Source organism: Tinamus guttatus, unplaced genomic scaffold, assembly GCF_059628265.1.
Source record: "Tinamus guttatus ecotype Peru unplaced genomic scaffold, ASM5962826v1 Tinamus_guttatus_pri_ptg000048l, whole genome shotgun sequence".
Lineage (NCBI taxonomy): Eukaryota > Metazoa > Chordata > Aves > Tinamiformes > Tinamidae > Tinamus > Tinamus guttatus.
This window is the reverse complement of record NW_028288582.1, coordinates 2,742,622-2,763,589: the sequence shown is the minus strand read 5'-3', so window position 1 is coordinate 2,763,589 and position 20,968 is coordinate 2,742,622. Positions and strand designations below refer to the sequence as shown.

The 20,968-nt window shown below is 46.4% G+C and overlaps 2 protein-coding genes across 4 annotated transcripts in view; one reads left to right on the top strand and one right to left on the bottom strand.

Annotated features, from left to right (window-relative positions):
• Positions 1-11,956, bottom strand: part of MNAT1 (MNAT1 component of CDK activating kinase) — a 106,868-nt gene extending 94,912 nt beyond the window's left edge. Inside the window, exon 1 of one of the 3 annotated variants that reach the window (XM_088539610.1) lies at positions 11,764-11,956. In XM_088539610.1, coding sequence (XP_088395736.1) covers positions 11,764-11,852 — 89 coding nt within the window. In that variant the 5' untranslated portion in view covers positions 11,853-11,956. The remainder of the gene's footprint in view (positions 1-11,763) is intronic. The other 2 variants (XM_088539609.1, XM_088539611.1) reach the window with 2 other exon arrangements.
• Positions 11,957-12,586: 630 nt separating this feature from the next.
• LOC104580218 (homeobox protein SIX4) lies at positions 12,587-19,159 on the top strand. The gene is made up of 3 exons (XM_088539387.1): positions 12,587-13,398; positions 14,796-15,484; positions 17,996-19,159. Exons 1-3 carry the CDS (start codon positions 12,587-12,589, stop codon positions 18,790-18,792), a joined length of 2,298 nt encoding a protein of 765 aa, XP_088395513.1. The 3' UTR covers positions 18,793-19,159.
• The last annotated feature ends 1,809 nt before the right edge of the window (positions 19,160-20,968 follow it).

Below are 20,968 nucleotides of genomic sequence, written 5' to 3'. Positions count from 1 at the left end.
TGCTTTAAGAATGGTAGGTGACGTGGGACATGCTGTTCAGAAACAAATCGGATTTATGGTTATACTCAGTCGTTCCTGTTACCTGAAATTAGAATTAGAAGCTCATTAAATATGAATACGTTTCAGAGAATGTAGAGGCCCAGCATTATATCGATGAAAGCTTCATTAAATTTTCAATGATATAGCTGCTTCTATATTTGTGAAGGAAGGACGTGGGGCAAGAAAAAACAAACAGGCTGGATCAACTCTCCTTCAGGCAACTTTGCATTTTCTGACTTACCTGTAAAACTGCTATGGATATTTTAAAATAAAACACTTGCTTAATTATGAGTTCAAAAGGAGTGATTGTGGTCCATTCTATTTAGTGAATGACTGCTTTCAGATAAGCACTTGCCTTGCATACATTTGCCAATTATATTATTGATGAGGAAGGACTTGGGAATTGACAGAAAGCTAGAAATGAAATTAAAATGATTGAGTTCATAGAAAATAGACTCCTGTATGTATCGGTTCGGACTCACTTGATTATGTAAATACCTTTTTAAACTATTTACTTAAAAAGACATAGTAACAGTGCTGGAAGTGAAGTCTTGCACCTATTAAACAATTAAAAAAAATCAACTTCTTGTGCAAGAAGTAAAAATTAAGTCTGTCAAAGTCATGACAGCTGTATTTTTACTGCAGAGACTGAAAGCAAGGAACAGACCTGTGACGGAGAACAAACTTGACATAAGCCCTCCTATTTAACTGGATTTCTAATATTTTCTTACCAGTAATTCAATCAATTAAGTTCTTCTCCACATGTAAAGCACCCATAACCAAGACACATGACAGACTGCAGAAGAAAAAACTCAAGAGGTAGGTAATGTGAAAATTCAAGTGGTTTGATCCCTCTTGTGGTCATGCATTATGATATAAATTTATTATAACTCCACATTACGGCAGACCGCTTTTTTTGGAAATTGGGCTTCTGCAATCAGGTAGGTGCTCAGTCCTTCCCTACCCACTCTCCTCTATATCCATTAGCATCAACCACGTGAGACGGCTGGCTCCAGGTCACATTGCTCCCCGGACATGTCTCAAGGCTGGCAGCAGCTACTGGCAACCCAGGGAGCAAGCAGGGATGTGAGCGGGATTGGTGAGGGGACAAGGAGGGAAGCAGCATGTAGGGAACATCGGAGCAAGGGGCTCCGGGGAGCGGAGATGCTGCAGTTCAGCCCAGGAGACGAAGCTTTGGGCAACACAGGAACTAACCTGTCTCGTCACGACTGGCACCGCTTTCACCCCTGGACGGGCGGCACCCGACGTGCGTGCAGACAGCGCGCTTTTATCCTCGGGGTTTATCCTGCCCTGTTCAAATCCTGCTTTGACAAGTTCACTGCTTCCCCCCCAGTTTTCTTTGGCATGCACAGAGAGCATTAAATAATTGACCTCCTCAAAAGCACCATGGGGTAGTCTCATGCCCACAGTACCAGATAAGGAAATTAAGCCACTGGAATTAATGCCTGTAGCGTGCCCAAATTTCACATTCCTGATTTGAGGGTGATTAGCACTAGCGCTAGCAGGATTTCCCGTGCTCAGTGGGCAGCCCGTGGGGAGCGCGAGCCGCTTCTGCCGCTCCGCGTGTCTTGCGGGGGGCTGGAACAGGAGCCCCTGCGAAACGCTGGGCTCTGGCACTCGGCCGACTTCAACCCTCTCTGCAAAGGGACTCAAATCCCGGCTTTCCCTCCAAGCTGGTGAAGGGGAGCAAAATACCAGAGCAACCAGCTGCTCTGCCTCGTCCTTCTTCCCCAGCCTAGGGTGCTGAGCTGGGCCAATTTCCACCCCTGCCCTGTATCCCTTCCTCCAGATACATTTCTCCCTGTCCTTGCCTCCGATCTTCCCCTGGCTCCCAGCTCCCTGTTTCCCCTCCATTCTTCCTCTGTGGTTCTTCGCCTCCAGCCTTCTTGCCTATCAAGCCCCAGTTTTCCCTCAGTTTTCTCAGGTAGTCCCGAGTCCTCCTCCAGTCCCTCCGCGGTTTCATCCTGTATCGCTTTTCTTCAAAGCGAATAGATTCCAAATCAAAGATTTCTCTAGCAAAATTCCAGGTCAGGCTCTATTGCAAGACCAGAAACGTAAAGGTTTAAACAAATACAGTAATGGGAGGCCAAGCTCAACAGCCAGATACCTCTTCAGCTCCCAAATTCCTCCAGCACTACGGAGCTGACAGCGATCACAGCAACATCGTGCTCCCCACAGCGCCCTCAGCCCCCTCTGCTTTCACAGAAGACACTCACATGCCAAAACTGAAGATAACTTTTTTTTTTTTTTTTTTTTCCTGGAATGAGGGGACCTTGGGGATTTAAAGACAACCTCCAATCTCCAGTTCACAACAGATCAGTCACAGGGTTATCAAACTACAGGGCTGTCTCTGACAGCCCTTTCTGATGCCATCCTGGGAGCATAGGGTCCATTCCCCCCCCCCACCCCATTTAAGCCTTCAGAGAACTACTCCCAGAGGAAACTGAACTGCTCTCTTTACATAAGGCTATTGGTGAGCATCATCTAGTCGTTAGTTACACAGAGAGCCTGTTCAGCTCATAATCCCCGTGAAGATACTGTTTTTTAGAGAAACCGCATAGGACAGGCTGCAATGCAGATGACAAAGCCATTAAACATCCGTCTGCCTGCACTTGCCTGGGACAAGAGGTCCCGCTCCTTCATCCTGGCTCTGCCAGCAGCGCTTGTGATACTCTCACCTCCGTGCCAACCCTCCCAACCCAATCAGACCAGGCGCTTCCCAGCCTGGCAGAGGAATCAGAAGGTGTCAACATTAGCCAAACCACTCCCTCGTGCTGCTGTCTAGGAAAAACAGTAGGAAAATCCTGGCCGAGCAGACCTGCCCAGCTGCACCACTCAGGATTTATAAAAATCGGAGAGAATATTCTTCTGGAAAGCGTCTAACTTAACACTGCTTCCTAGAAAAAAAAAATAAATCTGCTCCTCACTCCACCGTCTCCCAGTTCTCAGCAGAACCCCTTGTACCTCTCCACAATGTTGGAAGAAGCTGATGTGCCCAAATCAAAGCCAGGGCTCTGCAGACGCCAAGACCTGCATTTAACTTCAGCCCCATTTTTTGGAGCAGAACTGTGGGAACGGTACAGATCATCATCTGCATGGTTCCTGATTTGGAGCCAAAAACATTTGTTCATAGTTCACTTATTGTAGAAAGGCCTATTCTCGCTTTTCTAAAGTAACTTATACTCCATACAAAAAAAAATTGCAAGAATTTCCTTACGCATCACCTGCCTTCTATGTCATCTTCATCTGCAAAGGAGGAACAACTTCAGATAGCTATTTCAGACTATTTGAAGATATTCTTAGCCACGCCAATTAAAGTCTAATTTTGTCATTTATAGCAGCAATTGCTGCTAAGTTCTTTTTCCAGATCTGGCCTTTTGGGATATATCACGTGACAAAACTCCTGTAAAACTCTTCAGAAAAATATAATTTAAAAAAATCATTAAATAACTCAGGTCACTCTGAAGACTAAAATACTGTGACTTTTATTATAGCCAGAACGGCCTTTCTGTGCACAAACATCTGCTTTCTGCATTGCACTAAAACAGAGGGAACTGGGAGTAGGAAACAAGTGTCCACAGAGCAGCTCAGCACCCAGCTTGTCCCACATTCTGTTATTATCAGGGCAGATTTTCTCCTTTCTTCATTTCCTAGCCAGACCTGAACACTGGAGTACGACATTCAATTTCCAAAACTGCTGACCTAGCTTCTCTTCTAACTTCACCTTCAGTTGTCCTGGGGGAAAAGAAAAGAACAAGCAAAAAAACCAACAAAACCACTGCTGCCCTAAGCAAAGAACACACATATGAACCTTTGGGTATTCCAAGAGAGAACCTTTAGATCTGATCTGCTATTAATTTAGAATTATCAGGATTTACAAGGATTTTTATAAGGATTTTTATTTTAAGGATTTGTATCCTTAAAAATTTAAGGATTCTTATAATTGTTTTCTATAAGGATTTTATAAGGATTCAGAACATATTCACTCAATGTAATAAATTAAATCTATGCACACTACTCATTAGCTTTTTGGAGCTAATGCAGCTATCTAGAAGCGAGTCAGACATCCTTCTTCCTTACATACATCAAAATTCCTGCAAAATTATTAATTTGAATTATAACAGAGTAGATGCAATTAGAAGGTTTTTTCAGCAGGGCAGGGCAGTTGATTTTTTTCCTTTATTTATTTATTTATTTATTTTTCCTAAGAAGTGCTTAGTGATTCTGGATGCCCAATGTGACATGGGTAGCACCTACCTGACAGTGAGGATTAAGCCTGTTTTAGAGCTCCTCAGTAGGGGCACCCCCTGAGACTGAGGCACCCAAATCCATTAGCCAGTTTCAGGAACTCAGCATATTTAGCCATGTAATTTTCAAAACTGAGGGGATAAAAATATAAATATACACATATATACATGTAAAAACTTTTCCATAGACTGATCTGATATTCAGGACACACACAAAAAAAATAGTTTTCTCTTTGCCAAAGCTGCATTCAGAGCAGAACCACAACTTATATTTCCTAAAAATATTTAGGAAGAATGAGGAGTAGAGCTCTAATCGGACAAAAAAAAAAAAAAAAAAAAAAAAAACACCTAGGCAGACATGCCAATTGCGAGCTCAGAGGAAAGAAAATATTTTCTAAACGAGTCAGCTTTAAAATAGAAATGTAGTGAAATTGAAACATTAACATCACTTCATCAGAAGTGTTAAGACTGATTTGGAGTCAAATTGCCAACCAAATATTTAAAACTAGATTTCAAAAGGAAATAATCTCTTCAGTATTTCAGCAATGATCTAATCACCTCTGTAACTAACTCAGAGAAACTTCAGAAGAGTAATGAGAGGGAAGAGAGTCCAAAAACCATCTAACTCCAATTAATAAAACCAGCAATAACTCCCAAAAGCCAACGATCACCTTGGAGCAGCCCATGAATCCTGCACCTCCATGCAGATCTCTATGCAGGTTCACTGCGAGCCTGCACCCCAGCTTCCGTAGGGTGAGGTCTCAATATGCAGAAATCACCCAGATGTGATAAAACCCCATCCCCTCCCCAGGGCTCCTGATGCCTTTCCTGGACCAATTCACTCCATTAAAAATCAGATACCTACAGCAAACATTTATATTACAAATGACAATCCTGAGTACACTACTACTGTAATTGCATTTAAGAAGTTTTTAACCAAAAGAAAAACTTGTATAAAATTCAGATATATATTTAAGCACTTAGTCCCCACAGGCTCGGTTCAAGTCACAGGACTGACAGACTGTCCTGCCCACCTCCACTTAAACATTTTCACTCCAACTCTGTTGTTTTAACCACAGCTTTATGTTATTTCCACAATCTCTAGGGCTTCTCCCCTTCTCCCAAATATTGGAAGAAATGCATTTTTCTTGAACCACACACTGCAGTGAAGAACGCAATGAGAAGCCAGGTCATGCCTTCACATTTTATAAATAAGATTTCCAATTTGGAGGGGGAGCTGTTTTTCCAGCCCTTTTTGCTGACACGAGACCCCGCTACACTGTATTCAGTCGAGATGCCCTCGCTTCCAGCTCCTAGTGAATCCAACAGCCACAAAACTCCAAATGATCCTAACATTTAAATAAGTAAACAAGTAATAAGACCTCTGTTCCTTCATTTTAGCAGCTGTTAGCACTGCAATTAGAGATCTCCAAGGATGCACTTACCCCCTAATGAATCCCTGGAAGGGCTGTAACAGGGTGCAGGGCAGATTACAGAATCCCCACGACACAGCTTGGCAAACTGATGTCTCCCCTGAGCAACACAAAGCTCAGTCTAGAAATGGTAAGGGCTGTTACACTGACTCCATTTTGAAGCCTTATTAACAAATTAAAAGAAAAATAAACCCACCTCTCTCTGGGAAAAGGAGAAATTAAGTCTTAGTAAAGAGCCAAGCCACCTCACCATAAGTCTCCTGAGGACAGGAAACAGACAGAGAAGGTTGTAAGGGAACAAGTTCATTAACTATCACCTAAAATTTCAGCAACACATGAACAAACCCCAGGCACTTTACACTGCCCAAAGCACCAGATGAAACCAGTGTCCCCCGGAGGCTGCTCTGAGATCCATATCCCTCTCTTCCAGAGACCACAGGGAGCTGTGACGCTCTGGAGGATGGAAGCTCCTCCACTTTTGCTGCTCTGTAGATACCCACAGTCCACAAGTCTCTCTCTACAAGTCAGGACAGCCCATGGATAGCTGGAGGAGCAAGACCAACTCCAAAGGTATGGCTTTATGGAGCAGCTTTCCTCCTTTTCACCCAGAAGATCAAGGCGGGTTATCCACATGGCAGCAGGCACTGAGACTATGAAGCTGAACCAGCAGCCCCAATTAACTACCACTTCACGCAAGACTTGTGTCTCTGATTACCACAGACCATATGGTCCAAGTTTTACAGCCACCAGTAAATTTCTTTACCCAGCCCTATTTGGAGTAACAACCTTAACATTCTTCCAAAGCAGTTTTGGGTGGATGCCTTTCCTTTCCTCTCTATGTAAGTCAGGGGGATGGGCTTAACCTGCCTCCTAAAACTCAGCACAGGTTGTGAAACCCAAGCAGGCAGACTAAAAGATAATTCAGCCTCAAAAGAAGCCAGGGGGATTACAGTACCAATGGCAAGCACGGACCCAGCCTTCATGCGCTTGGAAAAGACATTGGGAGTCATCCAAATGCTCAAATATTGTCATGCATGCAAAGTCCTTTTAATATAATTCTTGAGACTAAACTTCTAAAAGAAAGCCAAGCCATAGATACACCTTAGAAACTAATGCGTTGCAGAACTTTAATCAGGCATTGCTCCATAATTAGACACACTCTCCTCTGCATCTTAAAGCCAAGTATTTAATGCTGTAAAACTCTGTCACACTAAGGAAAATAAACTTAAAAAGACATTCATTATTCTTCAACCGAGCATTTCCATACTAAGTCCCATCCTAGGGCAACTTCTAACTGCTAATTTATCATCCTCACTCCCAAAGACAAGGAAGATTTATAGTGGAAAAGGCTTATTTAACATTACTCCAATGCCAAAAACACATGGTATTACACTTTTGGCAACGCTGGCCAAGCAGCAATAATTAAAGAAAGCAAAATACGAAAAAATAAAAGTCTCAAAAAGCTGTTCCCATAATTGGAAGGATTGGCACAATTCCACTGGAATAAACTTGTGAGGAAAACTCAACTTGAAGGGTGTTTTCAGCAGAGATTCCAACGTGCAGTTTCATCCGCTCGCACTCGCCGGTCTATCCCTTATCTCCATGGCAGCTCGGCTCTACCGCCGACGGACACGGCCGCATTCCCCGGAGCCCTCGTGCTAGGAGATGTTCTCACTCGGGCAGATGCAGCAATAGCGAAAGGTATCCAAAAGAAAAGCAACATTGCCTGAATAGATTGACCCTAATATCCAGAACAACTGATCAGACTCGCTGGAAAGATCTATAGTGTCTACAGTAAGAGAGAGACAGGAGGTGAACCCGGGTACTGTGTCATGTAGGACCTACTCCCGTGCACAAATCAGAGAGACTTAAATGAACAAAATGGGGGAGGTGGGAAGAAAGAGCAGGAGAATCTTCAAAGCACAGGATTTTGTAGCAACCGGGGACCTTCACTGAAGGCATCTGTTGAAAAAGAAGAAACAAACAGGACAGATTGCCCAACACGTTCTCAAGTATTTTTGGATTAGCTTTGTTTACATAAGAGGCAGGAAAAAAAAATCAACAATAAAGGGCGGCTTTTCTGGTTTTATTCTAACCTAGAGGGAGGAGCCGGTTAACAATGTGAAAGTGGAAACAACTTGTCTGAAAAAAAAAAAAAAACATATAAAAAGCCAACACTCCCAATTCTTTGGAAGCACAAAACAAAGTCACAAAATAAAGATAATGAACTCATGATAAAACCATAAGCTATCTGAAACCCCAAACAGAAACTTGAGGTTTGCTGACAATCACCTCAACTAAGTATAAGTTCTTTAGTGATGTGAGGGGGAAAAAAAGTGTTGCACTTTGCCTTTTTTTTTTTTTTTTTGTCCAATTCCAAATCAAATTACTGGAGGTCACTTAAAAGTGGACAGTAGAAACCATTAACAAAACCGGAAAGGTCAATGGGCTAAGGGAAAAAACACTAGCAGGCAACACAGAAGGTAACACCCATACCCTTCTTCAGAATGTATAGGGTGAAAGGAAAAGCAGTTAAAGGAGGAGCATCTTGTCCCACTATTCAATAGACAGGAAAATCCCTAACCGATAATACCAAAGCACTTGAGGTGCTTTCTGTATCATTCTTCACACAAAAAAAGGAGCTAATTTAAGTCATATCACAATGAAAGGAGTAAAAGCACAAACTGGAATCGGGAGACACATTAAAGCAACTGTTCCAAACCCTCCGAGCCAACAGACTAAAGTCAAGTCTCAAAATTTCCCATGTGTTTGATTTATCATCAAACTTCAAACAGAGAGAGTGATAAGGGCAATGTGCTGCTTCAGACAATTTATCAGCTACACCCACAAACTACATTCAGGTGTTGCTGGATTAAAAGCCTACCTAAATATTTTAAAAACTAATAGACAAAACAATATTTATCCTGTGAAAAGTGAAAAAAGGCAGGTATTGCCGTCTAAAGAGGTAAAGATGATCTCTTCTCATTACAGTAGCATCTAGAGCATGAAAAAAGGCAAAAGCATCTGCCCCTAAAAAGCAAGAAAATGAATAACCAAGGACTCACGAACAAGTTAGCGCTACCTCCAGTACCTGGGAAGATAGTGGAATAAATAGTCTAACAACCTATCTCCTATGTACCCCAGATAATGAAGCAGGTATCAACCAATATGTGATTTGTTAAGAACAAATTGCATTAAAGTAATATAATTTCCTCCAGTGATGGAGTAACAACATAGGTAGGGAAGCAGCAATTAAATAGCTTAGGTTTTACAGGGCTCCTGATAAAACAGGAATCAAGCATATCCACAGACCTAATTTTTACTATCCTTCACTATTATAAAATGTAACTTGGAAAATAAGTTATTTAGCGAGGAACTTACAGCAAGCAACACCATATTTTGCTTTGCTTCAGATACACCACTCAGATTTCTCAGGGCCATGAACAACATGTTTGAAGCTCTCCCAGACAACATCTTGCCCACAAGTGACACATTCAAACCATCAGGAGAGATAGGATTTTTAATTACACAGAGAGTATAAAGCTGGGAGAACTGCAAGTACTTTGATAGTCTTGGAATCCAAAGTCATTTTAAGAGAGTGGAATAATCATCTGAATAGAGACTGATAGAGTAAATAGGCAGGAACAGTCAGCTATGTAACACAACAGGAAGGGCAACGTTAAACATCACATCTGCACAGAGATATGCTGAGTGGTAAAGGGCTAAAGAATCTGGGGTTGCAGCTGAACACGAGCCAACACATATCTCTACAACAGAAAAGCAAATCCATAAAGACTTGACCATCCTACTGAGCCATACAGACTGCAGGTATCATAGGCAAGGCACGTGAAATAGTTTTGTTCTGCCTGATGGACTAAGAATTCAGCAGGAGAGCTGTATCCAGGGAGAACTACACAGCAAGGGAAGAAAGGTCTCCAAAAGAGCAACAAGAATAGCCCAGATGTTAGATAATAATAATAGAAATAAAACAATGCACATTTAAAAGAGGAGATGGAAGGAACTCGATTTGCTAAGTACAGAAAACGCCAAAGAAAATGGCATAACAAAGTGTCCTCAAGATTCATATTAAAATGTTTAAATGTTCACAATATGGCAATGAAATTTAATTAAAATCTGGAGAAGCATTTTCAATGGTAATGCCAGAAGACTATCAGAATAAATTTTCTGAGAAGGGCAAGTCTCCGATTTTTGTTAGTTCCTTTGTTCTGGGAATGCGTTAGAGGGAGTTTCTGCCAGAAGCAAGGAATATCTATGTATGCACAAATGTCAGTCACCTCCCTTTACTTCCTCATATCTCACTAGCAGGTTTCTCATCAGACCTTCCAACTTCCAAATCAATTATTACCAGAATGTGTTTGCTATTACTAATACATAACTTCTAATGCAGATGCTTCATAACATTGTAAGAAAATAGTAAAAATGTAACCTTAAAATCTTCCTAGAAGAATAGTAACAGAGGAAAGGCGATCCATTTGAACTACATTTTGGAGGAGAGCCTGTAAATACAGCAGAAGTAAAAAAAATCCACCAGTGACTTCAACCCTTTGGCTTGTTTTGTGTGTCCGCATAGCCCTGGCTTGGGCACGAGGCTGGCTCAGCCCAGGGCCACACAGATCAGGACGGCTGATCTGGTCTCGGACACGACGCTGCCGAAGGGAGACCTGCAAACAGGGAGAGCCAGGGAAGGCGGGTGCATTTGCAGGACAAGTGGGGAGAAACAAGGAAAAGCAGCCACATGCTCTAATTAAACATCAGCAGCTGGACCTATTAAAGCACTAAACACAACTCATTTCCTCATGTGAAACTCAGCTACAGAAGAACTCTTGAGAACCAAAGCAGGAGAGACCCTTCTACTGGAAGAAGGGTCCAGTAGATACTAGAGAATCCTGAGAGCAGAAGACAAGGAGGAGCCCTAATCCTCTGCTGTTCACTAGAGCACAAGATAGAAACACTGTTTTAAAGCTCTGCAGCTCTGTCTGAATCTGGCTGTTACCTTCTGAACTTCGGCTTACGCTGCACTTTCCTGTAACCAGCATCACTGCACACTGTGACCAACAGGGCACTCCTGCTGCCCTTCTCTCCTCCAGCACCTCTGCCCATGGGATCACCTGATCATCTGCTGCTTCCCCTCAGCAGGACAGCACAAGTGTAGCGAGCAAGATGAAGAACCTGCGTTAAAGCTAACCCCTTTGCTTTATCTATCTATCTATATATATATAAAGTGATTATAACAATAATAAATCGTTAGCTGCAATCCAGGTCATTCATCCTGTTCACTTACAATAACACCGTGCGGCGTGTGGGGCTAAGGAACTGGCATAGGGAGTAATTTAATGCTTGCAGCCTGCATCTTTGAAGCATAACTGACACACAGCTTTAAGCTGAAAACACGAAAAGCTAAATACACATCATGTTACAAGAGGAAAAGACAAAAAAAAAGTCACTGTATGAGGCTTGTGCCATGTATATCTATGAAGGGTTTAGCATAGAGCCTTTAAAACCTTCAGACAATAAGGAGGGCACTAGAATTGAAAGTTAGTAAGTTCAAGCTGTTGGTTACCTAAATGAGGTAAAAGAAACAGGAGCCATTACGTAACAGCTGCTCATCTTCAGGAAAACAGGAGATGAGAGAAAAGAAATTTAAAAAAAAAAGACACTGCTGTTAAAAGAGGACACTCCAGCAGTGTAGAAGCGGTTTTCCCAACACCCAAAGCAGTGCCGTGCCAAAGGAAGCCCCCTTCACCCAGGGAAAGGCGCGTGCCGAGTAATAAATCATCTCAGGTTGGGTTTCTAATCGCCCGAGTAGAGCATCAAGCGCAAATGAGAAGCTTCCGGCGCAGAGAGGGGATTGCGGGGCCCGGGGCAGTGCGCACCGCCCTGGGCCCCTTCGGAGCCGCCCCCACGGGGCCGCCGCCTCCCCGCGGCGGGGACCGGGCCCGGCGGCCCCTCAGAGCGGGCAGCGGGGCCACCCCGGCCTCCCGCCGCGCCCGGGTCGCACTCACAGCGTGTGGCCGCACACGTTGACCATCAGCTTGAGCGAGGGGTTGCGGTACTTGGTGGTCTTGCAGCGCGGGCAGCCCTGGTCGTCCATGGCGGCCGCCCCCGCCGCCGCCGCCTCCTTCCCTCCCGCCGCGCCTTCCGCCTTCCGCCGCGCGGGGCCGTCGCCGAAACGGGCCCGCCGCGACAAGGGGCCCCGCGCCGCACGTTCCGCCCGCGGGCACGGCTGGGCCCGGCCCGCTCCTCGTTAAGGGCAGCGGCGCGAGGAACAACGGGGGCCGTTACGGGGCTTTGGGAGAGGGCGGGAGGCAACGGGGAGCCGCCGTGTCAGAGTGACCTGGATCCTCTCCACCTCTGGGGCCGCTAAAGTTAAAGCGCGGGGGGGAGGGGGGGCTGGTGAAGGCGGGGCACCGTCCCGGTGGGCGCCGCGCTCCAGGTGGAGGTGCGGGCGGGGGGAGCGGAGGGGGAGCGAGGCGGGTTGATTGACGGTTGCCAGGGCGACGCGGGAGCGCCCGCCCCCTGGCGCGGGCGCAGCCAATGGGCGCGCGCGGCCGGGCCGTCCCGGCGGCGGTGCCTTATAGTGTCGCGGCGCGGCGCTGGGGGGAGCGGCGGCCGCTCGCAGTGCGGCGCGGCGGCGGCGGGCGCCTTGGTGCTCCCCGCGGGAACCGAGCGGCCACGGGAGCAGCTGCAGGAGGAGGAGGAGGAGGAGCGGGCTGCGCCGCGGAGGCACAGAGGAGGGGGGGCGGAGGAGGGGAGGAAGGAGAGAGGAGGAAAGAAGAGAGAGGAGAGAAAAAAAAAAAAAGGAAAGAAAAGACAACAACCCCGACCATGTCTGCTGCCCCCGCCGCGGAGAAGCTGCCGAGCGCGGCGGAGATCAAGCAGGAGAATGCGATGGAAATGGGCGCGGAGGCGCCGCGGGAAGGGGCGGCCGCGCAGCCGCCCACGGGCCCCTTCCCCATGGAGGCCGCCGAGGAGGGGGCTGCCGAGCAGGTCCTGCTGCAGAGCGAGCTCCTCGCCAGGAACCACCACGTTGCCACCGCTGCCTCCTCTCCCTCCTCCTCCTCGTCGTCGTCGTCGTCCTCGCAGCCCCCGCTCGCCTTCTCTCCCGAGCACGTCGCGTGCGTGTGCGAGGCGCTGCAGCAGGGGGGGAACCTGGACCGCCTGGCCCGCTTCCTCTGGTCGCTGCCCCCGAGCGACCTGCTACGTGGCAACGAGAGCCTCATGAAGGCGCGGGCGCTCGTCGCTTTCCACCAGGGCATCTACGCGGAGCTCTACAGCATCCTGGAGAGCCACAACTTCGACGCGGCGAACCACGCGCTGCTGCAGGAGCTGTGGTACAAGGCGCGCTACAGCGAGGCGGAGCGCGCCCGCGGCAGACCCCTGGGCGCCGTGGACAAGTACCGGCTGCGCAGGAAGTACCCGCTGCCGCGCACCATCTGGGACGGCGAGGAGACCGTCTACTGCTTCAAGGAGAAGTCGCGCAACGCGCTCAAGGAGCTCTACAAGCAGAACCGCTACCCCTCGCCCGCCGAGAAGCGCAACCTCGCCAAGATCACCGGGCTCTCCCTCACGCAGGTCAGCAACTGGTTCAAGAACCGGCGGCAGCGCGACCGCAACCCCTCGGAGACGCAGTCCAAGAGGTGAGCGCGAACTTTCCTTCCCTCCCTCCCCTCGCCTCGCTCGGCTCTTTCTTCCCGTGCAAACATGGCGCTTACCTTGGCCGCGCCTCGGCCTCCCCTCCCGCCCGCGCTGCCCGCCCCCCCGGGGCCGCAGGCGGGGTGAAGGGACAAGGGGGTCTTTTTTTGCTTTCCCCCCCCCACCGTCCCCCTCGAGTCGGTGCTTATGGAGGCGCCGCTGCTGACAGAGTTAATCATTGGCGCGGGCGGGGAGGACGCGCGGGGTCTCGCTCTGTTTTGAAACCTGACTCGGCGCTCGGGTTTCAGCGCGCACGGGGCCTCGGCACCGCCGCCGGCCCGGCCCGGCTCGGCTCGGCCCGGGCCTCCCCCCCCGCCCCGTTCCCGCGCCGCCACGGAGGCTCCCGCCCCCGCGCAGGGGGTGCGGGGGGCGGCGCGGGGCCGCGGCGGGGGCCGGCGCCGCGGGGCGGGCAGGTGGAGGTGACCTCCCCGCCCGGGAGGGAGCGGGGGGAGGGAAGAGAGGAGGAGGGGAAAAGAGAAGGAGAAAAAAAAGGAGGGGAAAAAAGGAGAAAAAAAAAGGGGGGGAGGAAAAAAAAAAAAAAAAAAAAAAAAGGACGAAAACGCAGCGAGCGAAGGGCCCCAAGGCATTTCCCAACCAAGGGCGCGATTGTGCCGCCCCCCCCCTTCCCCCCTTCGTTCTTCGGGACACATCAAAGCACGGAGCGGCTCGGAGGGAGGGAGGGAGCAGCCCAAAAAATGCAGCCGAGGGCGAGCGAGGCAGCGGCAAAACCCGGCGGCGCCGAGGGGCTCGCGGGGCCGGGACGGGGCCGGCCCGGCACAAACTTGGGCCTCGGCGGCTCCGTGAGGGGCAGCGCGGCCGCCTGGGCCCGGCCCGCAGCTAGGCCCGAGGCCGCCCTTTTCCCGCAGCTTCTCCTCAGGCCTGCGTGTTTTTTTAAAAACTTTTTCTTAAAACTTTTTTTTTTCTCTCTCTCTCTCTCTCTCAAGTTCTCGTAGCTGCCTGCAAAAGCGCGGGGAGCAGTTTGCCAAATGGCTGCCCCAGGGAGCCGGCGGGTTTCACACGTGCGGGGGCCGCGCGGCTCCCGGGCTGGGTGACCACTGCGAGGGGGGTCATTTACGAGTCCCTAATGCGGCCTGTGAAGTTTCACGCTGGCCAAAGGGCTGTTTCCATGTGCACTTTCCTCAGAAACCCCGCCTTCGGCTAGAATCGCTTGAAAGTGTGTTTTAAAGACAAAGCAGAAAATAAGTGGCGTTTTTTTTTTGTTGTTGTTTTTCCCCCCAAAAAGATATTTTTCTAATGGGCCTTGTCAGAGCAAGCAGTCCTGTTTGGTCTTGACGGTCCCCAGCAGGCCACAGTAACGCCGTGTCTCCCTCTTTCCCCGTAGCGAGTCAGATGGCAACCCCAGCACGGAAGATGAATCCAGCAAGGGGCAGGAGGACTTATCTCCGCATCCGCTCTCCAACTCGTCTGATGGAGTTACCAGCCTCAGCCTTCCCGGCCACATGGAGCCCGTGTACATGCAGCAGCTTGGAAACACTAAAATAGCCTTGAGCTCATCGGGCGTCTTGTTGAACGGAAACCTCGTGCCTGCCAGTACCTCTCCTGTCTTTCTCAACGGTAGCTCTTTCCTCCAGGGACCCAACGGTGTCATTCTCAACGGACTCAGCGTGGGGGCCTCGCAGACAGTAACTTTGAATTCGCCTAAAACCACTTCCAGCGGTGTGAGCAACGGGGTGTCAATCACTGACATATTGTCATCGTCTTCAGAAGATGTCAAGGACTTCAAACTCCTCCAGGCCTCTGTCCCTAACGCTGCAGCAGCTACATTCAGCCCCACTAACATCCCGGTCTCGTTCCCAGGACTGATACCAAGTGCTGAGGTGAAAAGGGAGAGCACTCAAACTGTTGCTTCCCAAGATGGAGGCTCTGTAGTTACTTTTACTGCTCCTGTCCAAATAAACCAGTATGGCATTGTCCAGATCCCCAATTCAGGAACAAATGGCCAGCTGCTGAACGGAAGCATCGGTTTTTCTTCTCTGCAGCTGCCTCCTGTTTCTGTGGCAGCTTCACAAGGTAAAAGTTCTGTTTGTTACACTGAAAGCTCCAAGGAAGAAGTGTGGTTGGGCATGCTTTGCACCTCAGAACTTGCAATACTTTTCCTCCAATGTACCCGCTTGGCCACAGCCACATACCATACATCAAATAATACTTCCCACCTTCATTTAGCTTCCTCCCTCTGTCATTCCATGTAGGTTCCACTTGTGGGTGGATGCCAAGTGAGACAGAGCTGATTTACTTAAAGCAGAGGAGAATGTCCAGTATTTCACACTTTTTAAATCCCCTACAGTTCTCTGTTCTCTTTGATATTAATTTTCACAAGTATTTATAATTTTTGCACATTCCAGTAATTCAAAATATTCCCTCTTTGCCGCTGAATTCTTTTAATGAGAAGGTTTATAAAAATGAAAACTGCAGCAGCTGGAAATTGTTACCGTTGTTGTTCTTGTGGTGGTTGTTTTGTGTTTTTTCTAACCAAGGCATTCCATTGAAAAAAATTTAAAATGACTATAGACACAACAAGACACCAAACAGTTATGCTCATACATTTTTTCTATCCTATAATTAAGAACGATTAAACCAGCAGGAAACAATAGAAATATGTAATTGCTTGTAGATATAAATCCAAGGGTATACAATCCAAGGGTATTTGGATTAGACTGCCCTCAGTCCAAGGGGAATATGTCATCAAGGGTTCACATGCCAAGTCTGCAGGCTCCTCCCAAAATTTGTGTTAGAGGTAGTTGTAAAATATCAGACTGAAACTTCTGGTCAGTCAGGAAGAATCCCCTGTAAAGCAAGTCTAGGTCTGGATCATTATTTTGATGTAGGTCTGTTGTAAAGCACGACTCTGTTACTTATTAACTACTGTATCTTTAGTTATGAAAATGATTAAACCTGAATGAATCCCTGTAGTTTCAAGAGCTGTGAATAACACAATGGAAATCAAATCATGCTCCTGTTAACTTACTGGAATTAAATGTGTATAGGGAGTTAATTATTTTTGTTGTTAAAATTATATAATGGGGAACACTGAAGTGTACAAAAACATTTTAAATGGGGGGACAAAAGTACATAAGCTTAAAAGGTGGTACTTGCTGTCACTGGAAATTAGTGGAATAATAGTTTAGCTAGATGAGAAAGATCAGATGTTTAATTTGAATACTGCCTGTAATTAAGAGCCATTTAATCCACATGCTGCAAGGCAAAAACTGGCAGCCAGCAAGGGAGGCAATGAAATTTCTGCCCCTTAAGTAGTATGGGAGAATTAATTGTATTTCAGAGTCCTGAGAAACATCAACTATTGGCTGGACTTTTTGCCCATTATTAAAAATATCAATTCCTGATGGAGATTGATTTGCTGCGTGTATGGAGAGAAGATACCTGTTGTTTTGATTTTTTTTTTAAATATTATTATTTTGGGGGGCCCTTTTAAAATGTTGTGGGTTGCTGGCAGTGTCTTCCAAGCGAAGTGCATTGCAAGCTATTTTAAAGAACCTACAGTAAATAATAGCTATTGCCACTTTCAGTTGCCTCCCTTTATTCCTCTAGTTCAGACATACAGCTAACATCTTGCCAAAGTCACCATTGCCTAGTGGAAATGAACAGGGAGTGACTGTTTTGATGAGCATTCCCCATTTGTGACATGCATTTTAAATGCTCTTAGCTTTTTCTTTTATTATTATTAAAAAAAAATCCCCTGTTTAAGCTCTTAAAACACTCTTGAGAAGGAGAGATGCTTAAAATGGGACTTGCTTGTGAGAGCCAGTTTCCTAGGTGTAGGAATGACTATAATCACACCTTATGTGTCATGTTCGGTTAAACCAACTTGAGATCTTACCTGCCCACCTCTTCTCGCCCTGGTTAGCTGCAGTATCACAGGAGCAGTTCTCAGGGTTCCTGGGAGCTTAGCCAGCTTTCATGTGGCTCTGCATTGAGCGGTGGATGTGCTAGGGTTAGATTCTTGGAAAAAGATGATAAGGAAAGGGGAAAGGCATTTGAATGCTTGACTGGCTACATAGTGAAGCTGGTAGAAGCCCCTGGTTTTGAGCTCTTCTCTGCAGGTTTGCTCAGGTAGCTTTCTGCTCGGCTGTAGCACATTTCATGTAATGTGCCTGCAGTTTCCCACACACAAGTCATAGTCTGTCATTGAACTATCTTTAATAGCTTTTCGTGCTTCTATTCTTAGATAGAAATCAAGTGGTAGCAACTACTGAAGGCCAAAGCACGCTCATTTTAATCACATGACTAGGGACTATTTGCCCCTCCGTGAGACTCTGAAAGATACTTAGTATACCCTAACCTTTCTGTTTGCTTTCTAGAAGCAGTTTTTATCCACAGAAGCTTTTATTTCCTCATACCTAGTTTTCTCTCACCTGTTATAAACAACACTGCTCTGTGTTGTTTGATATATTAGCATATTACTCTAAATAAAATGAGACCAAAGTGTCTTAACAAAAATGCCTGTGTAACTCCTGCCAACTCTAATCTGTATCATTTTTCTTTTTTTTTCTTCTCTTTCTCCAGGTAATGTTTCAGTAAATCCTAGTACAACAGATGGAGGAACTTTTACAAGTGACTCCTCAACAGTGCAACAAGGCAAGGTTTTCTTCAGCCCTCTCACGCCAAGTGCAGTGGTTTATACAGTTCCCAATTCAGGTCAGGCAGTAGGATCTGTTAAGCAAGAAGGACTAGAAAGAAGCCTTGTCTTTTCCCAGTTAATGCCAGTCGGTCAGAACACGCAACTAAATGTAAACATGTCTTCTGAAAATGTATCTGGTGGAGGACTCCAGTCCCTGGCCTCCTCACTAGTGAATGTAACTCCCTCGCATAATTTTTCCCTCACGCCACCAACTCTTTTAAATGCTGCAGAACTGAGCTCTGGTATCTCGGAGAGCCAGCCCATGTCCTCGCCCGTAACCAGTACCTCCACCGTGATATCTATCAGCAACACTAACTATGCAACTCTTCAAAACTGTTCCCTCATTACCAGTCAGGATCTGCTGTCCATTTCTACAGCACAGCCTGCGCTCGGCGAAATCGTTTCTACCGCTGGAGACCGTGTCAGCCATCCACCTGCCCAAGTGCACCCAGATTTTGTCAGAGAGCACAGGTTAGTTCTGCAAGCCGTACCTGACGTCAAGGAGAATTTCTTACCTACTTCTGAGAGCAAGTCAACGGGCAACCTAATGATGCTGGATACGAAATCCAAATATGTTATGAGTAACGTGGTTGACACAGTCTGCGAAGAACTGGAAACAGATAAAAAAGAACTTGCCAAATTGCAAACAGTTCAAATGGATGAAGATATGCAAGACTTGTAATTTTTTTTTTTTGCTTTCTGTTTTAAGAGTTAAGTCTCTTGTTGAGGCTGTAACAAGCACCAAGTGATGATTTTTTTGTTTTTGTTTTGGTTGTTTCTTTTTTTTTCATTTGAAGAAAACAGAACGACATTTAAATGGTCTGAGTTAACGTACAGAGGAATCTCCAGCAACGGAATTAGGTTGCAACACTTGGCTTGCATGCAGTATTCTCTTTTAAGCAGATTAAAAGAGAAGGAAATGCCAGGGGAAGTACCAAGCAAATGGGTACTGGTTTGGCTAACAGGTATTCCTTGGATAATTTAACTAGCCTCTCCATAGCACAACATGCTCTCAACAGTAAGTATACACTCCTAGTGATAGATAGCAAGCAGAAGTCTCGCTCCAGAAAGGTAGAAACGATGCAGTCTTTTTTGCTGTTTACTTCTAGTCCATGGGCATTGAAAAGTTTTTAAGAAACTCTAGACGATACCTCACAGGCTACTTTTATATTGTTTGAGGTTAAGAAATGAAACAAAATCACGAATAATACTGTTACTGGTTTGTTGGGTTTTTTTTTGCAGCAGACTTGGGTTCATACCAAAAATATTGCATCAAACACTTGCAGGTTTCTAAATGCTACAGCTAGCATTTTGTTAGTGCAGCAGAAAAAGCATCATTTAAAACTCTAATTATGCAACTCAGAAGCTTTCGAGTATGAATGTAAATATTGTTTCAGTTCTTATAAAGGAGACTTTTTTAAATTAGTACAATGGATTTTATTTATGGTTTATGTTCCCTTTCACTTTAGACACAATGCATTGAAAAGGAAAACGTTTTCTGGCTGTTTAATTTATTTTTATTGTTTGAGCAGGAAGTAAACGTAGTTATTTCTGACAAGGTTTTACTTTTTTTTTTAGTTTTTCAAGCAGTAGACTGTAAAAGTAAAACGTTAATCACACTGAAACTAGAAAATGAACTCCCAAAGTCACAAACCCAAAAGGTCCCTGTCTTTACCCTCTGTCTTTGTGTTCAGGGGTTTTCTGTTTGTTTTGTTAGTAATTTGCAAATTAGTTGAACCTTTTGTGTATTTTTTACGGAATTCCATGTGCCTTTCTTCCTAGTGGCCTTATCTTTGTTACTAAAGCACAGTGGCAGGAGGAATAAAAACACTGATTTGCAAATATCCGTCCTCAGGGCTCGGTCCTGATGCCCTGTTCTTCCAAGTAGACCTCGGTGCAAGGCACAAGTAAGAAGAGTTGGTGTTTTGTTCCTTATGGGTGGCATTTGGGCCAAAGAGAGACCCTTGAGCACCCTGTAAGCCCTGCAGAAGGAGCAGGCAGAGAGGCAGTGCCGAGGGGACAGACTTGGCTCCGGCCTCAGGCACACGGGCTGGACAGGGATGGGAGTCCCGAGTTTCCACAGATCCATGTGCAGGGCCTTCAGCCACCGCTCCCGCATGCCGGCCCCAGTCCAGCAGTGCACTTAAGCCTGGATTTATATATCATGGAATCATTAAGGCTGGAAGGGACCTCTGGATATCCTCCCAGCACAGAGTGCAGGGGCTGCCGGTGGGAACGCAGCTGCCCTGGAGGTTTAGGGAGCAGCCGCTCCTGTGCTGCCGTGGGGGGTTTCCTCTCCCTTCAGCCCCTGCTCTCCAGCAGGGACAGCACAAACAGGCCAGCCCGAGGCAGGCGGAGCAGGTTTTACCTTTCCTCCGGATAAATTTTTGTAGCATGGAAAAGCACATCCTTAAGCTTTAAAATGATAATAATGCAGATGTATAAAAATGAGATGCTGTTAATCGTTGTGGTTTTGGTTTTTTTATTATTTTTTTTACTCTAATGTGAACATGTACAGTACCTAAAACATATATTCATCCTCATATGGGGCCGCGTTCGAAGCCTTTGGAAGACGATGGGAAAGGTTTTCATAAACTTCCAACGGCTCTGAATCAGGCCTGGGACAAAAAACACTCATAAAGGACAAAATAATTGGAGAGGGAAGAGAGTAGAGGTAGCATGTCCCAGTCTGCTCCTGTCTTGGTTATTAACTGGTTCTGTGAAAAGCCTTTAAGGAGTGAAGGTTTTTCTGTGCGGCCTGGACATCCTCGCTGTTATTTTGCACTATATTGGACGCAGCTTGTTGGCAAGGTGTTGGGTGCCAGCTCAAGGCTGGACTCTGCTGGCGAGCGCCGTAG

Bases quoted from the DNA above. Each gene is read 5' to 3' on its own strand.
- LOC104580218 (XM_088539387.1), top strand. From the start codon at position 12,587: ATGTCTGCTGCCCCCGCCGCGGAGAAGCTGCCGAGCGCGGCGGAGATC. The intron at 13,399-14,795 runs GTGAGCGCGAAC...CTTTCCCCGTAG, and splicing joins TCGGAGACGCAGTCCAAGAG to CGAGTCAGATGGCAACCCCA. The intron at 15,485-17,995 runs GTAAAAGTTCTG...CTCTTTCTCCAG, and splicing joins TTCTGTGGCAGCTTCACAAG to GTAATGTTTCAGTAAATCCT.